This window comes from Gadus morhua, chromosome 22, assembly GCF_902167405.1.
Source record: "Gadus morhua chromosome 22, gadMor3.0, whole genome shotgun sequence".
NCBI classification, from domain to species: Eukaryota; Metazoa; Chordata; class Actinopteri; order Gadiformes; family Gadidae; genus Gadus; species Gadus morhua.
Window position 1 is genome coordinate 10305171 of NC_044069.1, and position 24042 is coordinate 10329212.

Sequence of the window (24042 nt, forward strand, 5' to 3'; positions counted from 1 at the left end):
GTTGAGGGGGAGAGGTGCCGTCATGCAATGCAGAGCAGCGGCTTCTGCCTGTCAGCCCACACAGCCACCCGTCTCTCCCCCGTCCTGACACCAGACGACCCTGGCTCCCTCACCCCTAGAGGTCCCCCTCCCGCCCCATTTATTTTCATAAGTGTCGGAAGGGAGGCGGTGTGTAGAAGGACTCAGAGCTGTCACCATGGTGGCACTGTCTGGTGGCACACACACAAACACACACACATGCACCCACACACACACACGTGTACAAACACACACACACACACCTTTTCACAAACACACACACACAGACACACACATATACACACACCTTTGCACAAACACACATCCACAAACACACAGACACACACAAACAGATGTGCACTTAAAAAAAGCATGCAGGTGCACAGCATACCGACATAAAACCTCCACAAACACAACTACTGCAACTAAAACTTCCACTAAAACTTTATGTGCTCGGTTGTGAACCGTAAAGCAACAAGACGATGCCTAGCACAGCTTGTGCACATTCCCGTGCGCACGCACACAAACACAATCTCAGTCACACACACGCACTCACCCGCACAAAAACACACAAGCTCTGCAAACATTCTTCATATGAAGCCTCAAATGTCAGATGTTTCCCTCAATCACAGACAGAGTGAAACGGATTAGCAGCTTAAAAACTCTTTATCCCCAAGGAGCGAGGTGACTTTTAGTCCCCCATCAGCCCTTGTTCGGTTGGGAGGAAGGCAGGGAAGGGCTGCACTCCTTCACCTGTTAAACTATGCAAAAATAAACAAATATTTCACCATTTTCCCGAGACACTTCTGAAGGCTTACAACTGTGGCAGGGTAAGCTTTTCAGTTTTTTGGGGGGGTTCTCTCATTAGTGCTGAGCAATTGCATACACCCCTAGAGGTCTGGATAAGTCACGCATAGAGACAGTAGCTCGCGCTCTCTCTCTCTCTCTCTCTCTCTCTCTCTCTCTCTCTCTCTCTCTCTCTCTCTCTCTCTCTCTCTCTCTCAGCAAGTGACAGCAGGCAGGAACAGGGGGTCCATGTTAAACACCCTGAGGTCCCTATCTTGCTGCAGCAGAATACAGATCCCTCTCTGCACCCAACCAGTCCATCCCAGTGTGGTTTCCCCAGGATGGCTTCCTGCTTCTTGGAGTGGTAAGGCCCTCCTCAATCTGGGGACATGTCGGTTGGCTCTGTCCTTAAAGGATTTTGCAGGCAGCTCTATGGCTCAACCCTTTGGTCGACCATAAATCTTTTTGATGTAGAATCAGTGTGCACCTTCATTTTTATGAATACCATGTTGAAAGAACTATATCAAAAATGCTTTGCAATTTCGAAAAGAAGAAGCACATTCATAGCAGACGCAAAAGCCATTGCACAAAAGCCACAGCATAACGGAAGTGAGCGTCCACTGATGTTGGCAATGAAATGGGTCATCTTCCTTTGAAAGCGGACTACTATTATATACTCATACAGTATAGAATGTGGATAGCATAAGCCTTATTAAAATAGTTATCTTCGAGACTTAACACTCAAACGCATATCCTCAAAAAAGGCACGTCTGCAAAAATGACAAAAGGCCTAGGCCCTACATTGCAATCTGTACTTAAACTTTAAAACTGTATCCTTCCACATGGGTAGACAAAAATGGTCCGAAACCAACATCGAAGGAAGCTAGTTTGATTGTCAACATGGGTCGACCCTCAGTTCCGTTATATTGTTGTGGCTTTTGCGTATGTGTTGTTGCATTTGCCTTTGTGTTTTCCATGAAAGCGCTTGTGTAATGCAGTTTGTTCAACACGTCTCGGTCACCTTACATTAATGTGACTTTGTTTTTCAAGGCTTCATTTCACAATTTAATATTTTTCATTGTGGCATCACCTTAAAAGAATACTTGAAATCACCGATTTTTAAAAAGAGCTTTCATCATTTGATGGGGATGTATGAGTCACCATTCAGAGAATGAATGGAATCGCTCACATAATTACACATTCAATTTTGGTTAATACTTGATATAGTCGGTGTATGATTAAAACCCAGATACGTACGTACAGACAGACAGACAGACAGACAGACAGACAGACAGACAGACAGACGCACACACACACACACACACACACACACACACACACACACACACACACACAACTGAAGTTTGTTTGACTGCAGCCCCACAATCTTCCTCTGCCAAACGTTCCTCTTTCCCCTCGCTCCCTATCTTTGTGTGTTGCACTTATCTCTCCGACGCCACGGAGCACACACTTTTTTCTCGGAAAATCTCATCCATTTTAAAAGTTCTGCTCCATTGAACAGGCATTTTGTCCATGGTGCTGGTGGTGGTGCCGATGTTGTTGACAGTGGCAGCTGGCTTGATGGTGGTGGGTGGGAAGGAGGGAACATGCACCTGGTTTCGAATTTTGTTACCTTCCCAACCACAAACATCGGCCAACACCCTCTTCCTCCACTCTTCTTCTTCTCCATCATTCTATGTACATTCTTTGTACTCGCCCCCTCACTCTTTCAAGTGCATCCCCAGAAATAACTGTCCTACCACCGCTCTTTGCCCGACTCTGCCTTAGCATATCCTCGGGCCTTTCCAGCTCTATTGTTTTTCACACTGTTTTTTAGTCTTGTGATGTATTCCTGCTACTGCCTCCCTAGACCTATGCCCTTGCCCTTGGCTCGTCTTTGTTTAACTTTGTGCCTTTGTGCAGTTTTTACTATCTTTGGATTATGCTTTTGTTTACGATTTGCATTTTCGACTGCTATTTTTTTCTTTTCGTCTTGGACGTGTCTCATTTTAAAGCTACTTTGAGACGTGTCTAAAAGTAAAGACTTTTTACTTATAATTGACTATCTTCCCAAAATGTTATATAACGCATAAAAATGATCTAGCCTAAACTGCATATCCACACGATATTTAAGTATATTGGCATGTCTTCATTAGAAAGTTTAATTAATGAAAATGACATTCAGCAGCACTCAAAACAGAACAACTCTTATAATAGTGAATGAGACATGAAGAAGATCTGGGCCACCAAAAGTGCTGCAAACATTCATTCTAATTGGCTAAGACGAACCAACCAACCAAGTCAGCTGTCAGAGCCAGAGACTAAACAGAAAGTATGAAATCTCAAACCCAAATCCAATATACCCTTCAGAATTAATTTGCAACTCAATATTGTTCCAACAGTGAGATAACACGATTTTGTTTAGAATTACACTGGTACGATTGTCTGTCTGTCTGTCTGTCTGTCTGTCTGTCACAAGAAAAAGAAAACAAACCATGAGTCAAACAAGCGAAAAAGAATCAAGTAGCCTACAGTTTCTAATATGTTGCAACAAACACTAGTTAAACCTCCTGTGCCTGCTATCTACGACTACATTACTGTTCTATCCTATTATTACTCATCCCCACTCCGTTCGCCTCCACCAATAGACTTCACAGTAAAATAATGTCTCGCAGCAAGATTTATTTGAACCATAAGAAATGTAACTCGGGTGGTAAAATCGGTGCTAACAGCACACGCGTAAGTAAAGGATCTGGCAGATCATTTACACAGCCAAGTATATCTGACAGCTGCCTAGTCACAGGCACAGCCTATTTATCACACAGCGAATGAGGCTACGTCACATGCAGCAATCACTGCCGCTATCGGCAGCGTCCAATCAGCCCAGCGCTCCAGTCGTAACGATTCTAACCGGCAAAAAATAGACAAGTGCCTTTCAATGACTTCACTCACTTCTTCTGCTGTCCGTTTCCCCACATCTTCAACAGCTTGTACAGCAAAGTACACTCAGGGAGGGCGTGGAGGCATTCTGTTTTCCCCGTCGATGGCCTCTCTTGTATGAAGTAGTATTCATGGTCGCCGTTAGATCATAGATTCGTGAATGTGAGGTTATAGTGACGGGTGACTGCTGCCCTGGACTAAATTGCTGGTTGAGCATGTGTTTGTGTCTTAGCTAAAGAGAGCAGGATGGTTAAGTCATGGCTTAGCTGTTTTTTTTATATTTTATAATGGTCCATTATGCCTAGTGGCATTATGAGAGGGGTTGGGGATTGATTCATACACATGCGGTGTGTGTAGGCATACAAATACAGGTTCAAGCTAAAATTCTAGCAACACAACCTTTAAATCTCAAAACGTATCATGACCACCAAACACCTCAAGGGTTAGATCTGGAAAAAAACACAGACCATGTGGCCTCGTTAACTAGACATGATGAGCTGCAGCTGGGTTCAGCATGGTGACCTTCTTGTTGTAGTCTCTTTTGCGACAGCAATCTTAGCTTGTGGATGGTTGCAGCAACCTTGAGCAGATGCATCTGAAAATACAGTTTAAACAGTTGCTGTAAGGTTTAACAGGAATTACTGTTCAATGTAACCATGTTTAAAAATGGCACAAAGAAAGGGTTGCAACAGATTTAAGTGTTAATAAAACCAGGGAATAAAGTCTAGTGAAGGGAAGGCGACGCAATAGCACATAGCGCTTGCTACATTGCAGGTGTTTGACTGCAATGAGTCACTGTTTCACAGTGACCCTGTCTGAGTTCACATGGCACTTTGCCGGAGTATGTGCAGTTCTCATTCACATGCCGGCAAGGCCAAATAGAGCCAGAGTCAAAAGGGATTGTCTTGCTTCCCGACCCCATGGTATGACCTCGACTGTGTTTTGGTTTGGTTTTGCGTGCAGGTCACGATTATTATTAGTGGCCTTTTTGAGGCTTGCCTCTCTTTTCGATTCCATCCCTTTTATTTTTCACAACATTCGCCTTTCTAAGCCTTGCCCCATCTGGGACAGACACAGCCGTCGGCCTCCCTCTCTCCCTGCACACCGGGTCCTTCTCAGCCGGACGGCCTTCGGATGCATCCAGCGCTCAGCCCTCTCCCTCCCCGGAGACCTCCCTCTCCAACTTCCCTCTTCCACCACCAGCTCAAAGGCCTTTCCGGCCTCCATCTCCTGATGACATGCACGTCCCTCCGCTGCCTGGGAAGGTTTGAGCTTCTGGGTATAGTTTCTCTCAGGGACTTGATTTGCCAGTCCAGTCGTGAGGCAACCTTGTAGACCAACTTCCCTTTCTGGTTCGAGACTCCTTCTGGAGAGGTTCCTCCTCACACTGAATGATTCTCTCCTGCCTGCGGGACTGGATGGACCTCTGATAGCAGCTGTCCACCTTCTTTCTCAACATCGCCAGGGATTAGCCGGTAGTCTAGTAGTCCATTTTAGAAAACTGTTTTACTTTTTTAATACTTTTGTAATAAGAAACATTATCACATTATCAGATATGACACTTTGGCAGCTGCTTCATCCGTTCTTTACCTTTCTGCTCGTCCAGCCAACTTTCTCCGTACGCAAGGTGGGTAGTGTAGAAAGGGAAGATTCATCTAATGAGCGAATAAGTTTCGTGCTTTTGTCTGTTGTTTTTACAATGGATAATGTTGTTGTGTTGACCTCGGCCACTAAAGTTAAGTTACACAAAAAAGTGGTCAAGAATGATTTTAGATTTCAGAGATAAATGCTACGAAATTATACAGACTAAAATGCGCCTGGAATTTCTGACAGATTCTATCAGTTTTAACTGATAGAATTTCATTTGCTAAAGATGACCTCACAAGATGAATACGGTTGAAGATGAAGGCCATCATTTTGTTTGATCTTGATCTTGCAACGCTTTTCAAAAGTACATACTTGTGTCGAAAGGTTTGTTTTCATCGTTGTAATCATGAGTTGTGGAGAGGCATCTTGCCCTCTGTTCACCCCACCCTCTTCAAAAGAGAAACACCACCAGAAGCAGCTAGTATTAAGTATGTTTCACTTGTATTCTGGAATGTTTTCAAAAGCATATATTATTCTGTTAACAGTCAAGGTAACCTAAAAGGTGTACATTTGCTTATAATTGAGTTCCAGAGACCTTGATGACCTAGGACAGGGGTACTCAAGTAGAAATGATGAGGGGCCACAAACATTTTTTTCAGTGACTCAAGGGGCCGGTCGGTATACGTGTGACTGAGGCCGATATATGCTCTGTTTTAGACGTAACGCGTAAGCACGTAAGATACATAACCCCCCCTTGCGCGGTAAAATATCCCCCCTCACGTGCTTAAGTGCGTCGGCCAAAATTCCTGACTATGCGACTAAAACACTACGGCCCTACGCAGCTCGCAAAGACTGTGATTGGCCAGCTAACCACATCCTTTCAGGAGTCTCACATTTCCGGTTTTACAGCATAATAGCGCCATTTTTAAAAGGCCGTGACAGAAGCGAATGAAGAATTTTGAAGAAGGAGAAGAAGAAAACACAAGAACGAATTATGATAATTATAAATATAAACAAGCCAGCGATTTCCACTTCCACGCCCACAGATTCATTCGTTGCTCCCCCTACTGTTCTGGCGGAGAATCCCCTTGCAACACGCGCAATCCTTAAGGAACCTTAAAGGAACCGTAAATCAAAACTTGTCTAAAACAAGTCCCTTGTGTAAATTACGTGCTTACGTCTCTGCGTCTAAAACGACCCTAAATCGGCCTTGACTGCTGCTGAGATGGACTGTCTGCCTCGAGTTTGGGAGGGCTGGAGCGGTCTGTGGGCTGGAGTGCAATCTGTTTATCGTTGCAACCCCCAGCCTCGTATTGAGATCGCGGCGCGCGGTTTCAAAATAAGAGCGCCCAGCACGATTTTATTTTTTATTTTTTTATAATTAAAAAAACTTTTCAAAACAGCTCGAGGGCCATTAATTGACACCCCGCGGGCCACAAAAGGCCCGCGGGCCGCTACTTGAGTATGACTGACCTAGGATAATACTGAATAGGCAGGTCTCAGAGTATGCTTTCATGCAAGCATGAACACATGCGGATTTACACAAACACCATTTGCAGAAAGGCAGACATGCATGTGGTCTCTCACTCACTGACAAAAACATGCGAACACACACACACACACACACACACACACACACACACACACACACACACACACACACACACACACACACACACACACACACACACACACACACACACACGTGTTGGTCATTTTGATTTCAATTCAGTGGATGGAAAGAGCATAGCTGTCAGGCAAATAATTTAGCAATGTAGCAATAGATTGAGCATGAGGCACACTTCCTGAATTGAAAACAGGAAAGTGAGAAATGATCAGTGGCAGACTAGTTATTTCAATATTGAACTGGATGAATTGGGTCAAACACCATGCAGCAGCGCAGGTAGTCCAGCCAACTTACTGAACGTGCCAGCCAAGTTTGCATGCTTATCGAGTAAACATTCAACGTAATACCCGGTAGCACTGTATCAAGCAAGATTCACATTTATTTTTACATTAGCTTTGTTTAATTAGCTCTGCTGATATCAGTTTCACAAACTTTATCGCCAAACAAACATTTAATCCTTGCTGGCCAGATAGCACTGCTGCTAAACAGATGGGGCGCAATGAAGCACCTCTTATCTGAAATAGAAAATGCATAAACGGCTAACACTTTAAAATAATGGCCAATTCATTTACCATAAATTAACATTGGTTATTGCCGCAGCATTATTTTATAGCGTTCACGTGGGTTAGGGTAATGGATAGTGGGTTATGTTTCTGTATTGTAGTTAAGTTCTTGCTAGTTAAAGTTACTCTGGTTGAACTGGGACACCATATCCAATCCTTTGTAGTGGGTCATATTTTATTGATCAATACCGTAGTAAACATGAAAACCATTAGTAAATGACTACTAGGTCATTAGTTCACTGTTAATTAAAAGTTAGTTAATGCTTAGAACTGCATGAACTAGTGTTACTTAATAGTTAGATAATATACCATTATTGTAAAGGGTTAACCATTAACGAATAAAACCAATGAGATTAACTTTCCTATTTTTACAGATTCAATGAGTCATCTCTGTAAAGAAAAAGTCCCGGCATCATCCAAGGTCCACTGAGCATTTGGAATCGGCTGCGTTTGTTAGCTCAGCTTGTTGGCCTACCGCAGTCTGGCTTTGGCTAGCTTTAGCTCACCTCAACTTGCAAATTTTGCGAAATGGTGGATACAATGAACTCAAGAAAATAGGTTTGGTTATTCAAAAATAAATAACAATAGGTTAATACTTGTGTGCTTTTGCTGTGCAAATTAATCTTAAGCCTTTCTCCGCCTGTCAACTTGTCAGTATCTAGAAAAAACTCTAGTTAGTTCATTCATTTATAAATGTTTCCATAGATTGCAGACCATTTGAAGTAAAACAATACACTACAAAGCATTCTTGTAATCAAAAGACCAGCAACTTTGCCCATCCATTTTGAACAGAGCAGTCATTGGGGTCGATGACAGTTCTCTCCCATAGGCGACTCCTGCCATGGCCCATGAATCGGCCGTCGTGCTCTGAACTTCCCTCTGAACACTGCGTTGTGCCCACTGCTTCTAGTAATGGGTCAAAAGTAGGGAAAGATGAATACCATCTTCTATTCTAATAGGGTTTAATTTTTACCCATCGCCCAAATGTATTTTTTATTTCAAATCAATGACTGCTATCAATAACACCTATTTGAAAATGAATCAAATCTATAATATTATGATTACACGTTGAAATACATCATCTTAGAGGTCAGTTTCCCCAAATGACATAGACTGAATTGAGATACGAGGCACTTTCTAACTGTTCCCAGTCCTGTACCCTTAACACTCTCCAGCTAGAGGACAGTACAGCCTGAACATCAAACATCCCCATTGCCCTTTGTCTACTTGTTTTTCCTTTTTATCACAGTAATATGTAGGCCTACTCCTCAGTACATCACAGGCTTACAATAACAAAGAAGTCCTCTACGGGGCTTCGAATGGTTTTTCACACACACAAAAAGATTCAACGCCGAGTGTGTCCCGTCAACGAGAACACTGCAACAGCATAAAGATTATGCATGGCAAAAAAAATATTAATAATAATGGAGAGAGATTTACGTTTTGTTGCTATGGTGGCGATGCAGTCTGGTTCCCTCCACTCCCGGCGTGCACGGCTGCCTCTTCGTCCTGATAAGCAGGGGTGAGGGGGGGGCGATATGGGGGCGGAGGGGTGGCGGTTGGACAGATAGGACTCCTCCATGACAGACAAGGTGACGGTCGGGGCTGTGGCGGCTCGCCCAGCCTGTCCTACCCTCCACCGTGACTGGATGTAAACAAGAAGGCCTCTATCTTTGCCCCACATGAATGGATAAGGCCAGCGGGTGTTCGCCCTTTTCCAGCTCCCTCTCTCTCCCTTCTCCTTCAATCTCTCTCTCTCTCCCTTCTCCTTCAATCTCTCTCTCTCTCCCTTTTCCTTCAATCTCTCTCTCTCTCTCCCTTTTCCTCCCATCTCTCTTCCTTCTCTTTCTCCCTTTTCCTTCAATCTCTCTCTCTCTCTCTCCCTTTTCCTCCCATCTCTCTTCCTTCTCTCTCTTTCTCCCTTTTCCTTCAATCTCTCTCTCTCCCTTTTCCTCCCATCTCTCTTCCTTCTCTCTCTCTCCCTTCTCCTTCAATCTCTCTCTCTCTCCCTTCTCCTTCAATCTCTCTCTCTCCCTTTTCCTCCCATCTCTCTTCCTTCTCTCTCCCTTCTCCTTCAATCTCTCTCTCTCTCCCTTCTCCTTCAATCTTTATCTCCCTTTCCCTCTCATCTCTTTTCCTTTTCCTTCCATCTCTCTCTCTCTCTCTGACTCTAACCCTTTGACTCTCGTCTTTTTAAACTACATTACTCCCCACTTTCCAATCACAGCCAAAAAGGACCCATTTAAAAAGTCAATGTTGTCAACAGCAGTCTCTTTAACGCCTGGAAGTCCCCCTTCCAACAGTTATAATATCAGGACCCCCATTATTGATTTAGTTTATCTTGGCCCCAAGCCAACGTGCCAAAGTGTGATCCAAACAGCTAATGGCACCCATCTCGTGTTATTTAGTGGGAGGGGATCTACGGAAACTCAAAGTGACTTCCAGAGTGATTTTGGGTGTTTCGCTTAAACGAAGTGAAGATAGATTAATCCATCACGTATCGACTCAAATTAAGCCGCAGCATGAAAGCAACGCCAGGTAGATCCCAAGTTGCTCATCGCTATGTTAATATAAGCATGCCTTGGAGAAATATGTGTTATGAATTTAAACTAGCTCATGACATACACCTACTTAACATTCTGTTAAAAAAAACCCTGTAATGGGGCATTATCATGCGTTCGTTTTTTCGACGCTCACTGACGCACCGTAGCAGTTGGAAACCATCGAGGTGCAGAGTCACAGGAGAGCACAAGAAGACACTTCAGCTCCTTTTCAATCTATGAAGAGCCCTCTGGGCATCGGCCAACCAGTGATTGTTGTTTGGGGGCCTTTGTCAGTCAGACCACCAGCAGTCAATGGGTAAGCCCCTGTCAGGAGCACCTTAGAGACCCTCTCTTGTCCCGTACGACAATGGCTACAGGTAACATGTCGTATTGTCCCCGGTGTAGTTTCAGTGACATCATTTTGCTCTGACGTTCCCTGGGAAAAAATACTGACCTCAATATGGGTTTGAAAACTCCCATCGGTGTATCAGCATATTAGCCCGACATACAGACGTCAGGCTTACTGCAGACACGCACACACATCCCTCACTAAATCCACACCTGGTTGCAGACACACACACACACACACACACACACACACACACACACACACACACACACACACACACACACGCACAGCGAAGTCAGCATAGATTTAAAAATAATATATGGGTAAAGGAAAGTAATAAAAAGCCTGCCGACCAAAGAGGACTAAGCCTGACAGCTAGGATTCTCCAGCCCACTACAATAGAGCTGACAAGCTGAGAGCAACAGTCTGAAAGAGCATCTCTACCCCTTTCCCACAGCATGCTGCCATTAGCGTCTTCTGACGCCCTCTGGTGGTTGGACACGGATACTACACAATTAGCAATTCACACGTTTTAATGTCAGATATTGAAACAAATTACAAATACCCTCATTTGTTCAATTGAAAATCCTGAAAAATGCACAAGTACAGAACAAGGTTTTCTTTGTTGTTAGTCATAAGCAAAATCATAAATTAACTGATGCTTTGCATGTGCACTTTAGCGAGAACAGAATTCCTCTTTCTTTCGGTTAGAAACTAATAAATACAACACTAGAGTACAATTCAAATAGCAAAACTATATAAATAGTGACTTGAATCAGAAAATTTGCCTAGAAATACCAATGACACTGGGATCAAACTAAATCCAAAAAGTGGTAAAATGACCACCCTAAATAACGGGTTGAAATGAAAACACGTTCAAGGTGATTCCACAGCGCAACCTGTTGGAATCACATTGACACTTTTCGGTGCCAACTAAGAATGTTGGCTTTAGATACGGAAAAGGAAAAAAAAGAATCATGTCTTGGGCAGCTGTCTTCTAAAGTAATGTTCAATAATAGACCGCAAGGCCACAAATTAAAGATAACTAAAAGAGATGAAAAAGCTATATTAAAAAAAATGAAAAAGTCATCGCTCTAAAGCAACACTACAGCCCAAAACACAGTGCAATTAGAAGTCAAAGACCAAGAAAAGGCCATTTAGCTTGGGGACTACAAAACTATGGCAGACAGTTGTCGCTGGACTTTCTCGTCCTTGAGGGGCATGGCGAAAAATGTTATTATGAACTAATAAGAAACAGAAACTCCAAGTATATCCGGTGGGGTGCGGCGATCCACATGTGAATCATTAAAATACTGCGTTGGACAGACGTAATAAAAAAAATAAAAAGAACAATAACATAACAAAAAGGAATTGATTAGTGCTTGGTCACGGCCAAGGCAGTGAACGGTATGTTGGGGTACTTGGGGGGCATCACAGGTCCAGGCTCACTCTCCCTGCGTACGAGGCTATTAGGATTAAGTAGGGGTGTGTGTGTGCGTATGAGTGCGAGTGTGAGCGTGTATGTGTGTGCATATGTGTGTGCGTGTGAGCGTGTGTGTATATATACGTGTTCGAGTGTGCATGAGTGTGTGTTTTTGTTTGTATATGTGATTGTGTGTGCGTGTGCGTGTGCGTGTGTGTGTGTGCGGAGGAAGGAGGGGTTGTCTGAGTGTCTCTCTCATTGGATCTTAGTTTCTTCCTGAGTGCTGCTGTCCTCTATCACCACTATGTGCATCCCGGCCAGCTGCCCGTTGGCGTCCAAGTGCAACCCCTGCATGGCGCCCGTCTGTGCGTGGTGGTGGTGGTGGTGGTGGTGCCCGCCCGCCCCCTCCACCACCACCGTGGCGCCCTCGCCCCCCACCTCCCCGCTCAGCTGCAGCTCCATCACCCCCACGCCGTCCGCCTGCTCCACCGGCGCCGGGTTGATCTCGATGACCGCGTGCTGCTCGTGTCCCGTCACCTCCACCACCTCCACCCCCTCCTCCTCCTCCCCTTCCTCCTCCCCTTCCTCCTCCCCGGCCTCCATCACCTCCTGCTGCTGCACCAGCACCTCCGCGGAGACGCCGCCGCCGCCCACGATGCCCACGCCGGCCTGCTGGCTGAGCTGCACCAGCTCCATGGGGCTGAGCAGGGCTCCCAGCTGCTGGCAGACGCCGTCGCCCCCGCCGCCCGCCGCGCCCACCAGGGTGAGCCCCGACGAGGGGTGCAGTGTGAAGGTCTCCGACGTCTTGCCGTCGGCGCCCGCCACCACGTAGCGCGTGAACACCTGGGCGCCGGCGGGCAGCAGGGTGACGGTGTTGCCGGCGGACGAGGAGGCGGGGCCCAGGGCGGTGAGGCCCGGCAGGCCCGCCACGGTGAAGGGCTGCCCCAGCGCCGACGACACGGGCGACAGCAGCGTGAACTGCTGCGGCGCCATGGTGGCGTGCTGCTGCTGGACGGCGGCGCCCAGCGGCGAGGCCAGCAGCGTGGAGGTGGAGGCGGGCCGCTGGAGGCGGGGCCGCTTGGCCGCCGGCCGCCGCGACGGCGTCGTCGTCTTGCAGCGGCCGGCGGGCGGGCTGGAGAGCAGCGTGCGCAGCGGCGTCTGCTTCCTCTGCTCCTCCAGCTGCTGCTCCAGGCCTGGAGGGGACGGGGGGACGGGGGGGGGGGGCAGAGGCGTGAGCGATTCAAAAGACTGGCTGGAGCAGTTTTCCGACCATGATGGCTGAACCCGATGCTTTGGGAGGATGAGTAGCGTTAGCCAGGGTTACGGTTTGACCGTTCAACTACGAACCTTCACCAGTTTCAGATTTACGTCAGCATCAATTCAGAAAGAGACACAGAGGAGAGTGTCGGGGACAGATAATAGTGGTTCATCCTACCCTGGTATAATGGCAGAGGATCGGCTAGGGGTTGGGGACAAATACAACTGCCTAACTCTTAATGTCAGATATTGAAACAGTATGAAAATATTCTCATTGGTTGCATTGATAATCCGGAAATATGAAAACAATTACGCACATTTTTATTTATTTTTTGTGGTCGCAGGCAAAACGTCAAATATCCACATCTGCTTTGCATTTGCATTTCAACGAAAACCAAACCAATCTGTCTTCCCATTACTGCTCCACTCCAGGAACGAGCAGGGGGCTGTATAAGATGTATGAGGCCGGGGTCTACTCACTGGCGAGCGCGGTGATGACCTGCTCCTGGCTGGGGTCCGTCTGCTCCCTCTTCCTCTCCAGGATCTTCTTGACTGAGTCCAGCAGTCCGAACACCTGGGCCAGGTTACTGAGCACTGCCACCTCTACCAGACAGGAATCTGGGATCAGTGTGGCAATCAATCACAAGGTAGCTTTGCTTTAGGCCAAGACATTTTAATGCTTTTGATTCAAAAACGATTGCCAGTACCCCACAGATGTATATTTGAAGCGAATAGCACTAAAGCATAACTGCTTAATCAATAATGTGGATTAAGAATAAATAGTGTGAATTAACACAGCTGTTCAACCTCTTGGTTGAGTAGCTGTGTTTAGACTCTTTTTTAGTGTGTACCCTCTGCCTTATCTCTCCTACTTTACCCGCCTTACCATAATACTGTCTCTCCTTCAGTGTGTCTACCCTGCCCCATCTAACCATAATACAGTCTCTCTTTCAGTGTCGAACCTGCCCCATCTCACCATAATACTGTCTCTCTTTCAGTGTGTTCCATATGCCCCATCTCACCATAATACTGTCTCTCTTTCAGTGTGTTCCATATGCCCCATCTCACCATAATACTGTCTCTCTTTCAGTGTGTTCCATATGCCCCATCTCACCATAATACTGTCTCTCTTTCAGTGTGTTCCATATGCCTCATCTCACCATAATACTGTCTCTCTTTCAGTGTGTTCCATATGCCCCATCTCAACATAATACTGTCTCCCTTTCAGTGTTTTCCATATGCCCCATCTCACCACAATACTGTCTCTCTTTCAGTGTGTTCCAAATGCCCCATCTCAACATAATACTGTCTCCCTTTCAGTGTTTTCCATATGCCCCATCTCACCATAATACTGTCTCTCTTTCAGCGTTTTCCATATGCCCCATCTCACCATAATACTGTCTCTCTTTCAGCGTTTTCCATATGCCCCATCTAACCATAATACCGTCTCTCTTTCAGTGTGTCGACCCTGCCCCATCTAACAATAATACCGTCTCTCTTTCAGTGAGTCAATTTTGCCCCCATCTCACCAAAATACAGTCTCTTTGAGTGGGTCCAATTTGCCCCATCTAACCATAATACTGTCTCTCTTCAGTGTGTTCCATATGCCTCATCTCAACATAATACTGTCTCTCTTTCAGTGGGTCCATTCTGTCCCCTCTCCCCACAATACGGTCTCTCATTCAGGGACCTACAGTAGATTAAACAATCACCATAGGTGATAGTTTAATCTACTGTAGGTGAATTCAATTCCCTTTAATTCACCTGGGTTTCCCGAGAGTGCTGGAACACTTTCAATTACGCGCCAGTAATCTAAAGCGATAGAATCTGGCCACCTGTCGCTCCACCCAGATCGGCCCCTGCAGCAGGAGGCAGGGCGCGCTCTGATCGAGGCGCGCTCTGATCGAGGCGCGCTCTGATCGAGGCGCGCTCTGATCGAGGCCCTCTCTGATCGAGGCCCTCTCTGATCGAGGCCCTCTCTGATCGAGGCCCTCTCTGATCGAGGCCCTCTCTGATCGCGGCCCTCTCTGATCGCGGCCCTCTCTGATCGCGGCCCTCTCTGATCGCGGCCCTCTCTGATCGAGGCCCTCTCTGATCGAGGCCCTCTCTGATCGAGGCCCTCTCTGTGGTCTTCCAACTGTACCAGGGAGGCCGTCTCCTTTCACGTTCAGACTGGAAACCCATTTTCTTCACTCTCTCCTTCAAGTGTTCCTCAGCACACAGCAAAGTCCTCCTGTCCTTCACACCCGGAGCCTACCCTGCTGCCAATAGCTACTGGATTACAGGCCTCCTACATGCTCCTATTCCACCTTCCATCTCCCCATAACGCTGTCTCTCTCTGTTGGCGTGACCCCTCTGACCCTCTTACCATAATACTGTCTCCCTTTCAGTGTGTCCCCCCAGTCTCCTCTCACCATAAGGCGGTCTCTCTTTGAGCGTGTCCCCTCTGTCCCTCTCACCAAAATACTGTCTCTCTTTCATGTGTCCATCCTGCCCCATCTCCCTGTAATACGGCCTCTCTTAAACGTGTCTACTCTGCCCCATCTCACCATAATACGGTCTCTCTTTTAGTGTGTCACTGTGATCATGACGGGACGCCAGACAACCACCACCTGACCCACTGACTCCCCCACCATGTCCCAATTGTAACATAATTCACACATTCATACCAACAGGACACATATTTTTCCTGGTGACTAGAGAGGCTTCTTTTCCATCCTAGGGAGGCGTCCGGCCCATACAAGAAGCCATTCATTCATGGACCAATTCTGTGTTCCTCTAGAGCGCTCCAGGTAACGCATCCTTCAGAATGCCCTACTAAGTGTATCTCCACGCGTGTCTACATGCATTCCCTTCTTCGGCCCCTCCGTGATCCCTGTGACCTGGGCTCCATCACATAACCAACAGGTGTTCCCTAAGCCCCTGGCGTCGCAGCGGTCGGCCCCACTCACCAGCGTCCTGCATGGGGGCCTGGTCCCCGGCGTGCTGCACCCCGTTCAGCAGGCCCAGCAGCTCCGTGGTGATGTTGCCCACCACCTCCCCGAGCAGACCCACGTCGGCGATGCCCTTCCAGAAGCTCAGCGTCTCCTCTGTGGGGGACAGCAGCAATGTGGAGGACACGGTGAAGGAACGAATGCATTCAGTGGGAATACGTTGATCAAACAGGGACAGGGTTTTGACAATGTGTTAGGGCTGTGCAATGAATACTTTTTTTGTGGTGATTTCGACTTTTGGGACAAACGATCTCCAAAGTAATTTATTCTAGTTGAAAAAACTAGAAATCTTAGTATATTTATTTTATTCATTAAATGGTTGTAGTAATTGCAGAAGACCTGGATACATATTTGTACATTCTTTTCAGTTTTAAGATTTTCTATACCAAACTTTTGTGTAGTTCTGAATAGGAAATGTTTTTTTGGAGAGAAAGCCTGAATAAAGGCATCATGCTTCGAACTCAAAATAATCGTTTGTATAATCGTGATTAAAATATTGATGGATGGATTCAGTGGGAATACGTTGATCAAATAATCGTGATTAGGATTTTCTCCAGAATCGAGCAGCCCTACAATATTTCATGATGCGCTACATGAATGATTTAAGTTTGAACACATTCACTCGGGAGAAGGGATCCTTTGTTTAAACACTTGGTAATTAGGCTGCACATTATGGCCTTGTTTTACTACAGAATGAGATGGATTTTTGCTCATGGCGTGCATGAATTATAATTAGCTTCTTGTCAAATCCAAATCACAGTGCTCGTCTGAGTGAAGGCCCAGGATGGCTGGGGCTCTTGTTGTGACAGGCAGATCAGCCAGATTAGTTTATACTTTAAATTAATATTCTGTATCTTTTCTAGATATCTTCGTTTTTACTTTATATCCTATACAGAAATCAAAGTTTACTACTTTGCAATGAAGCTCTGTGTGTTCCTGGTTCTCTGTGTGTTCCTGGTTCTCTGTGTGTTCCTGGTTCTCTGCGTGTTCCTGGTTCTCTGCGTGCTCCTGGTTCTCTGCGTGCTCCTGGTTCTCTGCGTGCTCCTGGTTCTCTGCGTGCTCCTGGTTCTCTGCGTGCTCCTGGTTCCCTGCGTGTTCCTGGTTCTCTGCGTGCTCCTGGTTCTCTGCGTGCTCCTGGTTCCCTGCGTGTTCCTGGTTCCCTGCGTGTTCCTGGTTCTCTGTGTGCTCTTGGTTCTCTTAGTGCTCCTGGTTCCCTGTGGGTTCCTGGTTCTTACCTGAGAGTTCCCCGGCGTCCCTCTTGTCCGAGGAGTCCGATCCCACCGAGCTCCAGTCCATCTTCCCGGTCAGGGTCTCCGTCCCTTCCTCCGCCGCCGCCCCGTTCCCCAGGACCACCTGGGCTGCGGGCGGTGAGCACACCAGACACACAGTCACGTTACATTCACACTACTTCCGTCCGTCGACGGATGGGGTCTTTTTGACGTATCCATGTGCTTGCCCGGGTTGTATTACATATGGCGATTTCATTGGACAGTGCATTTGCGTATATTTGCATAACGCAATCTGATTGGCTGACGGATCCGTCGCTGCCTGAAAAGTTGAACATTTCATTTTTCATGACGACAGAACGGACGGACCCAAAATGCATTTCGAGAGCACCCCATGCATAGTCAATGAGATCCGTCGATGGATGCATGTAGTGTGAATTTAAGGTTAGTGGAGGGAGAAGGGGTTACGCTGGTTCACTGAAGGTCTGGTGACCGCTGAACCCCGTCTCAATCTAACCGTGTGGGGAGGTTTGCTGTTTTGCAAACATGAGATTTTCCGAATTTTTATATGAAGGTGGCATTTATTTTCCGAAGGACTCTATCACCTATATATATAGATCAAGGATTGAGTTCTCAGCACATTTTGCCTGAACATTGATTGAACAGTGATCAGCTCTAACAATAACTGCCGCCTTTTTTTATAAAGTTTAATCAAATAATACATGCCAATCGGGCTTCATTACTTCAAAACGTTGAATCGTAGTTGATGCACTATATGTCGTTTAAGTGCATCTTTAAATCCTTAAATAAGGGTTTCCTTATCCTCCAGTCTCGCCATTCTATTAGAAAACTAAACGATTCTCAGTTAATTTTAACTACAGTACGTAGTTGCTTGTGGTGTGCCTCCATTATATATTTTAGATTTCTTTAAACAGCTTTATTGGGGCGCCAGGATAACGATCACTAGCAGCCCCGGTTTGAAAAAATTGTGCTTCCGAAATCTCTTGATATCGATTCCGCAAGGAGGGTGGTTTGCCCCCACCCTCCCAGTGCCATTCACAGCAGAAGCCCTTTTTACTGAAGTACGCCCTGAGCCGCTATACCGACGGGAGGGCACATCATCTATAGTTAGGGTTTTAAAAAATATATTTATCGTTCATGCCTCAGGATTTGTTCATAGTTGAAGAATGTCAATGTTCAAGATATCAATGATGGCAATTGACAACAGATAGATTTTAAATTAGCCTGTTTTTGAAACATACAAAAACGTCCTAAACTTACTTGGGATATTTCCCATGATAAACAGATCCTTAACCTGTTGAATAACGAAAATCCATAGCTTTGCATTTGATGTCCACCAACCCCCGGCTTGTGTGTTCTCCCTAACAGCCTACGCTAGGAACTTGTTAGCAATGACTGTAAATATACATGGATAACGTACATTACATATCACAACTACACCATGTGATAGATGCATGTCTTGGCTATACATACATTAAGTGTGCGGTGATTAAGTAACAAAAATCAAACACCTCATTCCTTTTCCTGTTAAATAAAACGGTGACGGATGCGGACACGATGATCACAGACATGGTCAGCCATGCCCCTCAGGCGGTCAGTGTAGTGTGTGAGGTCAGAGAGGGGGGGGGCGGCGGCCTCACCTTGGGAGGAGGTGGGCGTGGTCAGTCCACTGCCGTCGGGGGGGAAGCGTGTGTTGTTGATGAGCAGGTCGAACTTGGTGCTGCGGCACGTGTTGGTGCACAGCGTGCCGTGCTGGTAGAAGTCCAGCTGGCCCGAGTCCATCATCTTCCTGGAGACATGAAGATGAGCAAATGCTACGATATTGAAACAGCGATTTGGGGTTACCCAGTTTTTCGGTGGACGCAAGGATGGTCCGCAAGGACATAAGGGGTCCGTAAACCCCCTTGTGTTGCGTCGACGTGGAACCATAAATAAGCCTTTAGAGAACGTTGCATTTGTTAGTAGTTGTTGTGATACATGATCTTCTAAACCGTGGAGGGTTATAGTAGGGTATGAGGTAGAGCACTGAGTCGGTAGGCATGGAGGTTGGCATTGGTACTCGGTAGTACTCCGCGCTCTGGTACATAAAAAGAGCAGGCTCAAAAATATGTGTTCGACCATGACGCCTCTGTGAAAATTGTCTATTGTCCCTCATTCATGACGTGATTTACAAACATGGAGAGGGAGCAGGAGGCTAATTAGGAAATTATAATCTATCTTTACGATTGGGGTGCCCCATGATGCTACTGGGACTTCAGTGGAAATGTTGGCGTACTGTGGGCATGTTTGTTACGGTCGGTTTTACTCCCATACTCAAACGATTTCAAACAATAGAAGAAGATTGCACACAGCACTCATCCCTGACCTTGTTTCCCGTTATATGAAGGCCACAAAAAAAACGTGTTGTTTGTCTTACGTTTCAACCGTCAACAGATAAAGAAATACAAGCTAGGTGACTTTACCTTTTTTTTATGGACGGATTAGAAAAACTGACAGACAGACATAAAGACAGAAACTGAAGATGAATCACTGACATGGTCTGTAAAACAAAATATGCTGCATCCAGCGATAAAACACACAACACACACACACACACACCCGCCCTTAGGCCTACAAGCAGTGTGAAGATTACAAGCCTTGTCACAACACTTATGTTTCCACCCGACAATCGATGACACGCGATGACAAAGCATGAACCATTAACTCCACCGAGTGGGCAAAAACAAAAGGAAAAACAACATTTACAACTTAAAGCCATGTGTATGTTTTACACATCAGACAGACACCTTTTCGTAGTTTAATGCCAGCCTTGCAGTGCGTGACCAATACTAGCGTCATGTGTTGAGGACTTTTGCCCACGCAGACTCAGCAGTGGAATTGGAGAGCAACGAGGGGTGAGGGGGAACAAGAAGACTTTCAAAGTAGAAACAGCCCAGAGATGTTTTGGAGAGAACATCACCAGGCTGTGGCGGGCATTTTTTTTGTGAGGGAATCTGCATTTCAAATGAAATAAGTTTGCAAACTTACTTCAACTCGGCCTTGCCAGAAGCATCATCCAGAACCAAAACAACAAAATGTAAAAGCTGTCCTGATAATGACGCGTTGGAGGGGCACAGAGGCACCCATTGCTTCACTAAAGTGTGGGGGGAAAAGGGTGGTAGCTGGGACGTTTATATGCGTTTGGCTGCACATAGAACTCCTTTAACACTGGCAACACAGCACCCTGAGCACTCATCCCTACAGTAGGAAGCAGAGATCTCACGCCAACTTGGCATTCATGCCCGACCATATCCTTGAGGAGATCGTAAACGTCACGGTAAACATTGACACGCTCTACTGTTAATGTTTACTATATCATTCACTGCTCATAACTAATATAGTTCATAATGGATGCGAGTTATGTCAGGGATGAGCTATGTTCCTGTTGCAGTTGTGACATTATATCATTTTACGCAACCGACATTGTTATTCGATGACAGGCGAAGCAACACAAAACTCAATGCTTAAGGTTGTGTACATGAAATGCAGCACACAGGAAAAGCTTAACATCTCTTATGGTAGAGCGTCTTCCTCACCTTAACATGACCCCCCCCATCCGGATGGCTCGCTTCCAGTCCTTCAGAGTGGCCTTCCCGGAGATATGCACAAACTGCTTGGGGCTGATCAGCTGGTCTTCATACTAAAGAGAGGTTATAATTTGATCAAAAACTGGTGTTCATACTAAAGAGAGCTTATGATTTGATTAAAAACTGGTCTTCATACTAAAGAGAGGTTATGATTTGATTAAAAACTGGTCTTCATACTAAAGAGAGGTTATGATTGGCTTATTCGCCGGTCTTCATACTAAGGAAAGGTTTTGGTTGGTTAATTTCAAACTAATAATCCTGGAAGAGGGTGTGTGTGCATATATAAATCAAACAAAGTATAAGGAGTGATCAGAACCGTCAAGAGTTCATTGCATGGTGCGAAAGGGACAAAATACCCGAGTCCCATCGGGTGGCTCTGTGTTAACCTGTTGCAGGCGTTATATGAGGGAATGGGATCCTTCATGACTGGTTCAACTCTTACAGGAAATATCCTCGGCTCTTCTAAGATGTCCAGGTAACAGCATTGTCTTGAGGATCAAAGTACTCATAGGGTAATATATCTATAAGTTGGTTGTGTTTTGCTTTGAGGGACCAAATACACACCTTGACACATTTAACGTTGATACCCGGACACACAAACTTCTTGACCAGCAGCACGGCTTTGCTGTCCCCGCAGGTGATGGGATAGCCCAGCTCCATCTCCTCCCCGTCCACCGAGGTTTGTTCTTCCGTGAAGAAAACACCAACACACACACACAAGCAGGGCCGCCACAGGTAGTTTAAACATCAGAGAGGACCCGTGTTTACACATCGACGAAGAATCTGAGCCGTTAAGTTTCGCGTTCTCACCTGGAAGGGCTTCGACAGTCATAACGGCGGCATCTGTTTCTCCCGACTCATCACTGGAAAATAAAGCGTGCTCATTGACACTATAATGCGTACTCTATATAATATATATATAGAAAACGTTTTCAATACTTTCTTAATGTTGGCATGAAATGTGGGCTTTCACATACAGGATATCTATAATGATTTTAATTTTAAAATAAGGTGGTGTTCAAAACAGTGCGTCCAATTGTTATCCTTAGGTCATTCTATTGGACTCGGATACATAGATATATACCGCTATCAATACTTGCATGATATTCGTTGTTTCCCATAGAAGATATCATTGATGATTTTACGTCACTGAAATAAGGTGTTTTTCAAAACTGTGCGTTCAAATTAAATCCTTATGACATTCTATTGGTCAGACAACTGCAATAAAAAAAGTGCTAAAATTTAAAACAATACTTAAATATTATATATAAATATAGTATATAGCCTTTGAATATATAGCTGTAGCTCCCTACCCAGATGTGATGGGCTGCAGCTGTAGGATGACCTGGGTCTTGTTGGGGTCATCGGCGTCTCCCTCATCCTCTGTGGTCTTCACCACCACCACCTCTCCCATGGACATGGTGACCTCGCCGGTGGTCGCCATCTATCGCCCCGCACTGTACACACTGTAGCAAATACGGATGTTGTGTTTACTCAGGCAGCTACAATCAGTTTGATGCGTCATACGACAACACATGGCTGAACTCAACAGACAAACAGCATAACAATCGGTGTTTTTAATACATAGCACTGGCATGTGGCCAAATTTTAACATTCGTAATATCAGTCATGCCTCTATTAAGTGAACGTTATTTACTTCAAATCGGGTTGTGGTTGTCCACATAGCGAGCCAGAGTTCTGAGATCCGACCAGTTTTTATAACATAATACAGCACTACATGTAACTATACCGTTTGATAATCCGTTAACCGGCTGTCCCATGTTATATATTCTGCTATGTACGTGAGGAATGAAGACAGACAACAAGTAGGGATGCATGTTAAGCACCTAACGGAACCAGTCCGCACACAAATAAAAGTCATCGTTCTAAGTTTATCGGAGCAAACCGCGCGTTCATTTAGGCACAAGTAATACACAGCCGCCTTCTGCAGCACACAGTCCCCAGACTTGACGGTAGCCATTACTATTAACACCAGGGCGTAGTGTGTTAAAAACGAAGGAGCGTTTTCCACATTACGCACTGGACTACTTCAAGCGACGGCAAAGTTTGCATTTACAGCGTGACGATTACGTGCCACTTGTCTCTGGGATCGTGCGTCCCTTCGTAGTCTGCATTTTTATTCTCCGCTCCCCCTCAAAATGACGTCTCCCTGTGCGGCAGCACGTACGGCAAACAACGGCGCGACGACGGCACGGCCCCGCCATTCTGGGCTCGGCTGACTGGACGCCTAAACCACTCAGGTTTAGAGTCCAAAACGAGCCTTTTCGGACACAGAAACCGCGTCTATGTCCGAATCAATGTCAACAAGTGATGAATTTACGACTGATTAATTTATCCTTACCGTTTAAGAAGCGAAATACATCCCTACATTCTGAAGAACTGCAGAGCATGCGCACACGGAGGACATACACTTCCTGCTCGACAGTGCTCGCTTGTTTTCACATTCAAACGCTGCGAGGACGCTAACGCAACTGTGCACATTTTCCCGAAACGAGGGTGCTTTACTGTTGCATCAAAGACACATCGGTACTATCGTATTCAACCAATGTTGAATACATTTTAAATAGTTAAATGGAAAATATTTGCTATAATAATTCGTTGCACACGAGTGCAACGTGTTGCTGTTGTTACTGGTCTATGCTACTCTGACCGATGTGTCTCAGAGAACATAGCCTTGCAGAACGATCCTCAGTTCTGTTTTTACTAAAGTACGTAAATTCTTGTGGCGTGCCAGATCAAAGAATTTATATTTCTTTAAACAGCTTTATTGGGGCGCCAGGATAACGATCACTAGCAGCCCCGGTTTGAAAAAATTGTGCTTCCGAAATCTCTTGATATCGATTCCGCAAGGAGGGTGGTTTGCCCCCACCCTCCCAGTGCCATTCACAGCAGAAGCCCTTTTTACTGAAGTACGCCCTGAGCCGCTATACCGACGGGAGGGCACATCATCTATAGTTAGGGTTTTAGAAAAATGTATATATCGTTACACATTCCTCAGGATTTGTTCATAGTTGAAAAATGTCAACGTTCAAGATATCAATGATGGCAATTGACAAGATAGA

General features: G+C 45.7%; 1 protein-coding gene and 2 non-coding genes across 8 annotated transcripts; all 3 read right to left on the reverse strand.

Moving 5' to 3' along the window:
- Window positions 1-10928: 10928 nt before the first annotated feature.
- On the reverse strand, window positions 10929-23894 carry gmeb1 (glucocorticoid modulatory element binding protein 1). 6 transcript variants are annotated; one of them, XM_030346949.1, is made up of 10 exons: window positions 23322-23894; window positions 22273-22425; window positions 21770-21822; window positions 21524-21645; window positions 20909-21012; window positions 18974-19122; window positions 17322-17444; window positions 16045-16182; window positions 13574-13696; window positions 10929-13029 (listed from the first exon to the last, which is right to left on the reverse strand). In XM_030346949.1, exons 2-10 carry the CDS (start codon window positions 22401-22403, stop codon window positions 12092-12094), a joined length of 1881 nt encoding a protein of 626 aa, XP_030202809.1. In that variant the 5' UTR covers window positions 22404-22425; window positions 23322-23894; the 3' UTR covers window positions 10929-12091. The 6 variants fall into 6 exon arrangements, with proteins under 6 accessions (XP_030202809.1, XP_030202807.1, XP_030202806.1 ...); XM_030346947.1 differs by having other exon boundaries at window positions 13574-13711; XM_030346946.1 differs by having other exon boundaries at window positions 21524-21663.
- LOC115536432 (U11 spliceosomal RNA) lies at window positions 18254-18388 on the reverse strand. Its single transcript, XR_003974715.1, has one exon. It is a non-coding gene; the product is annotated as a U11 spliceosomal RNA (small nuclear RNA).
- On the reverse strand, window positions 23749-23883 carry LOC115536434 (U11 spliceosomal RNA). The gene has a single exon (XR_003974716.1). It is a non-coding gene; the product is annotated as a U11 spliceosomal RNA (small nuclear RNA).
- Window positions 23895-24042: the final 148 nt, after the last annotated feature.

Bases quoted from the DNA above. Each gene is read 5' to 3' on its own strand.
- gmeb1 (XM_030346944.1), bottom strand. From the start codon at position 22,403: ATGGCGACCACCGGCGAGGTCACCATGTCCATGGGAGAGGTGGTGGTG. The intron at 21,013-21,523 runs GTGTGTATTTGG...ACCTCTCTTTAG, and splicing joins TCAACGTTAAATGTGTCAAG to TATGAAGACCAGCTGATCAG. The intron at 19,123-20,908 runs GTGAGGAAGACG...TCATGTCTCCAG, and splicing joins ATGGGGGGGGTCATGTTAAG to GAAGATGATGGACTCGGGCC.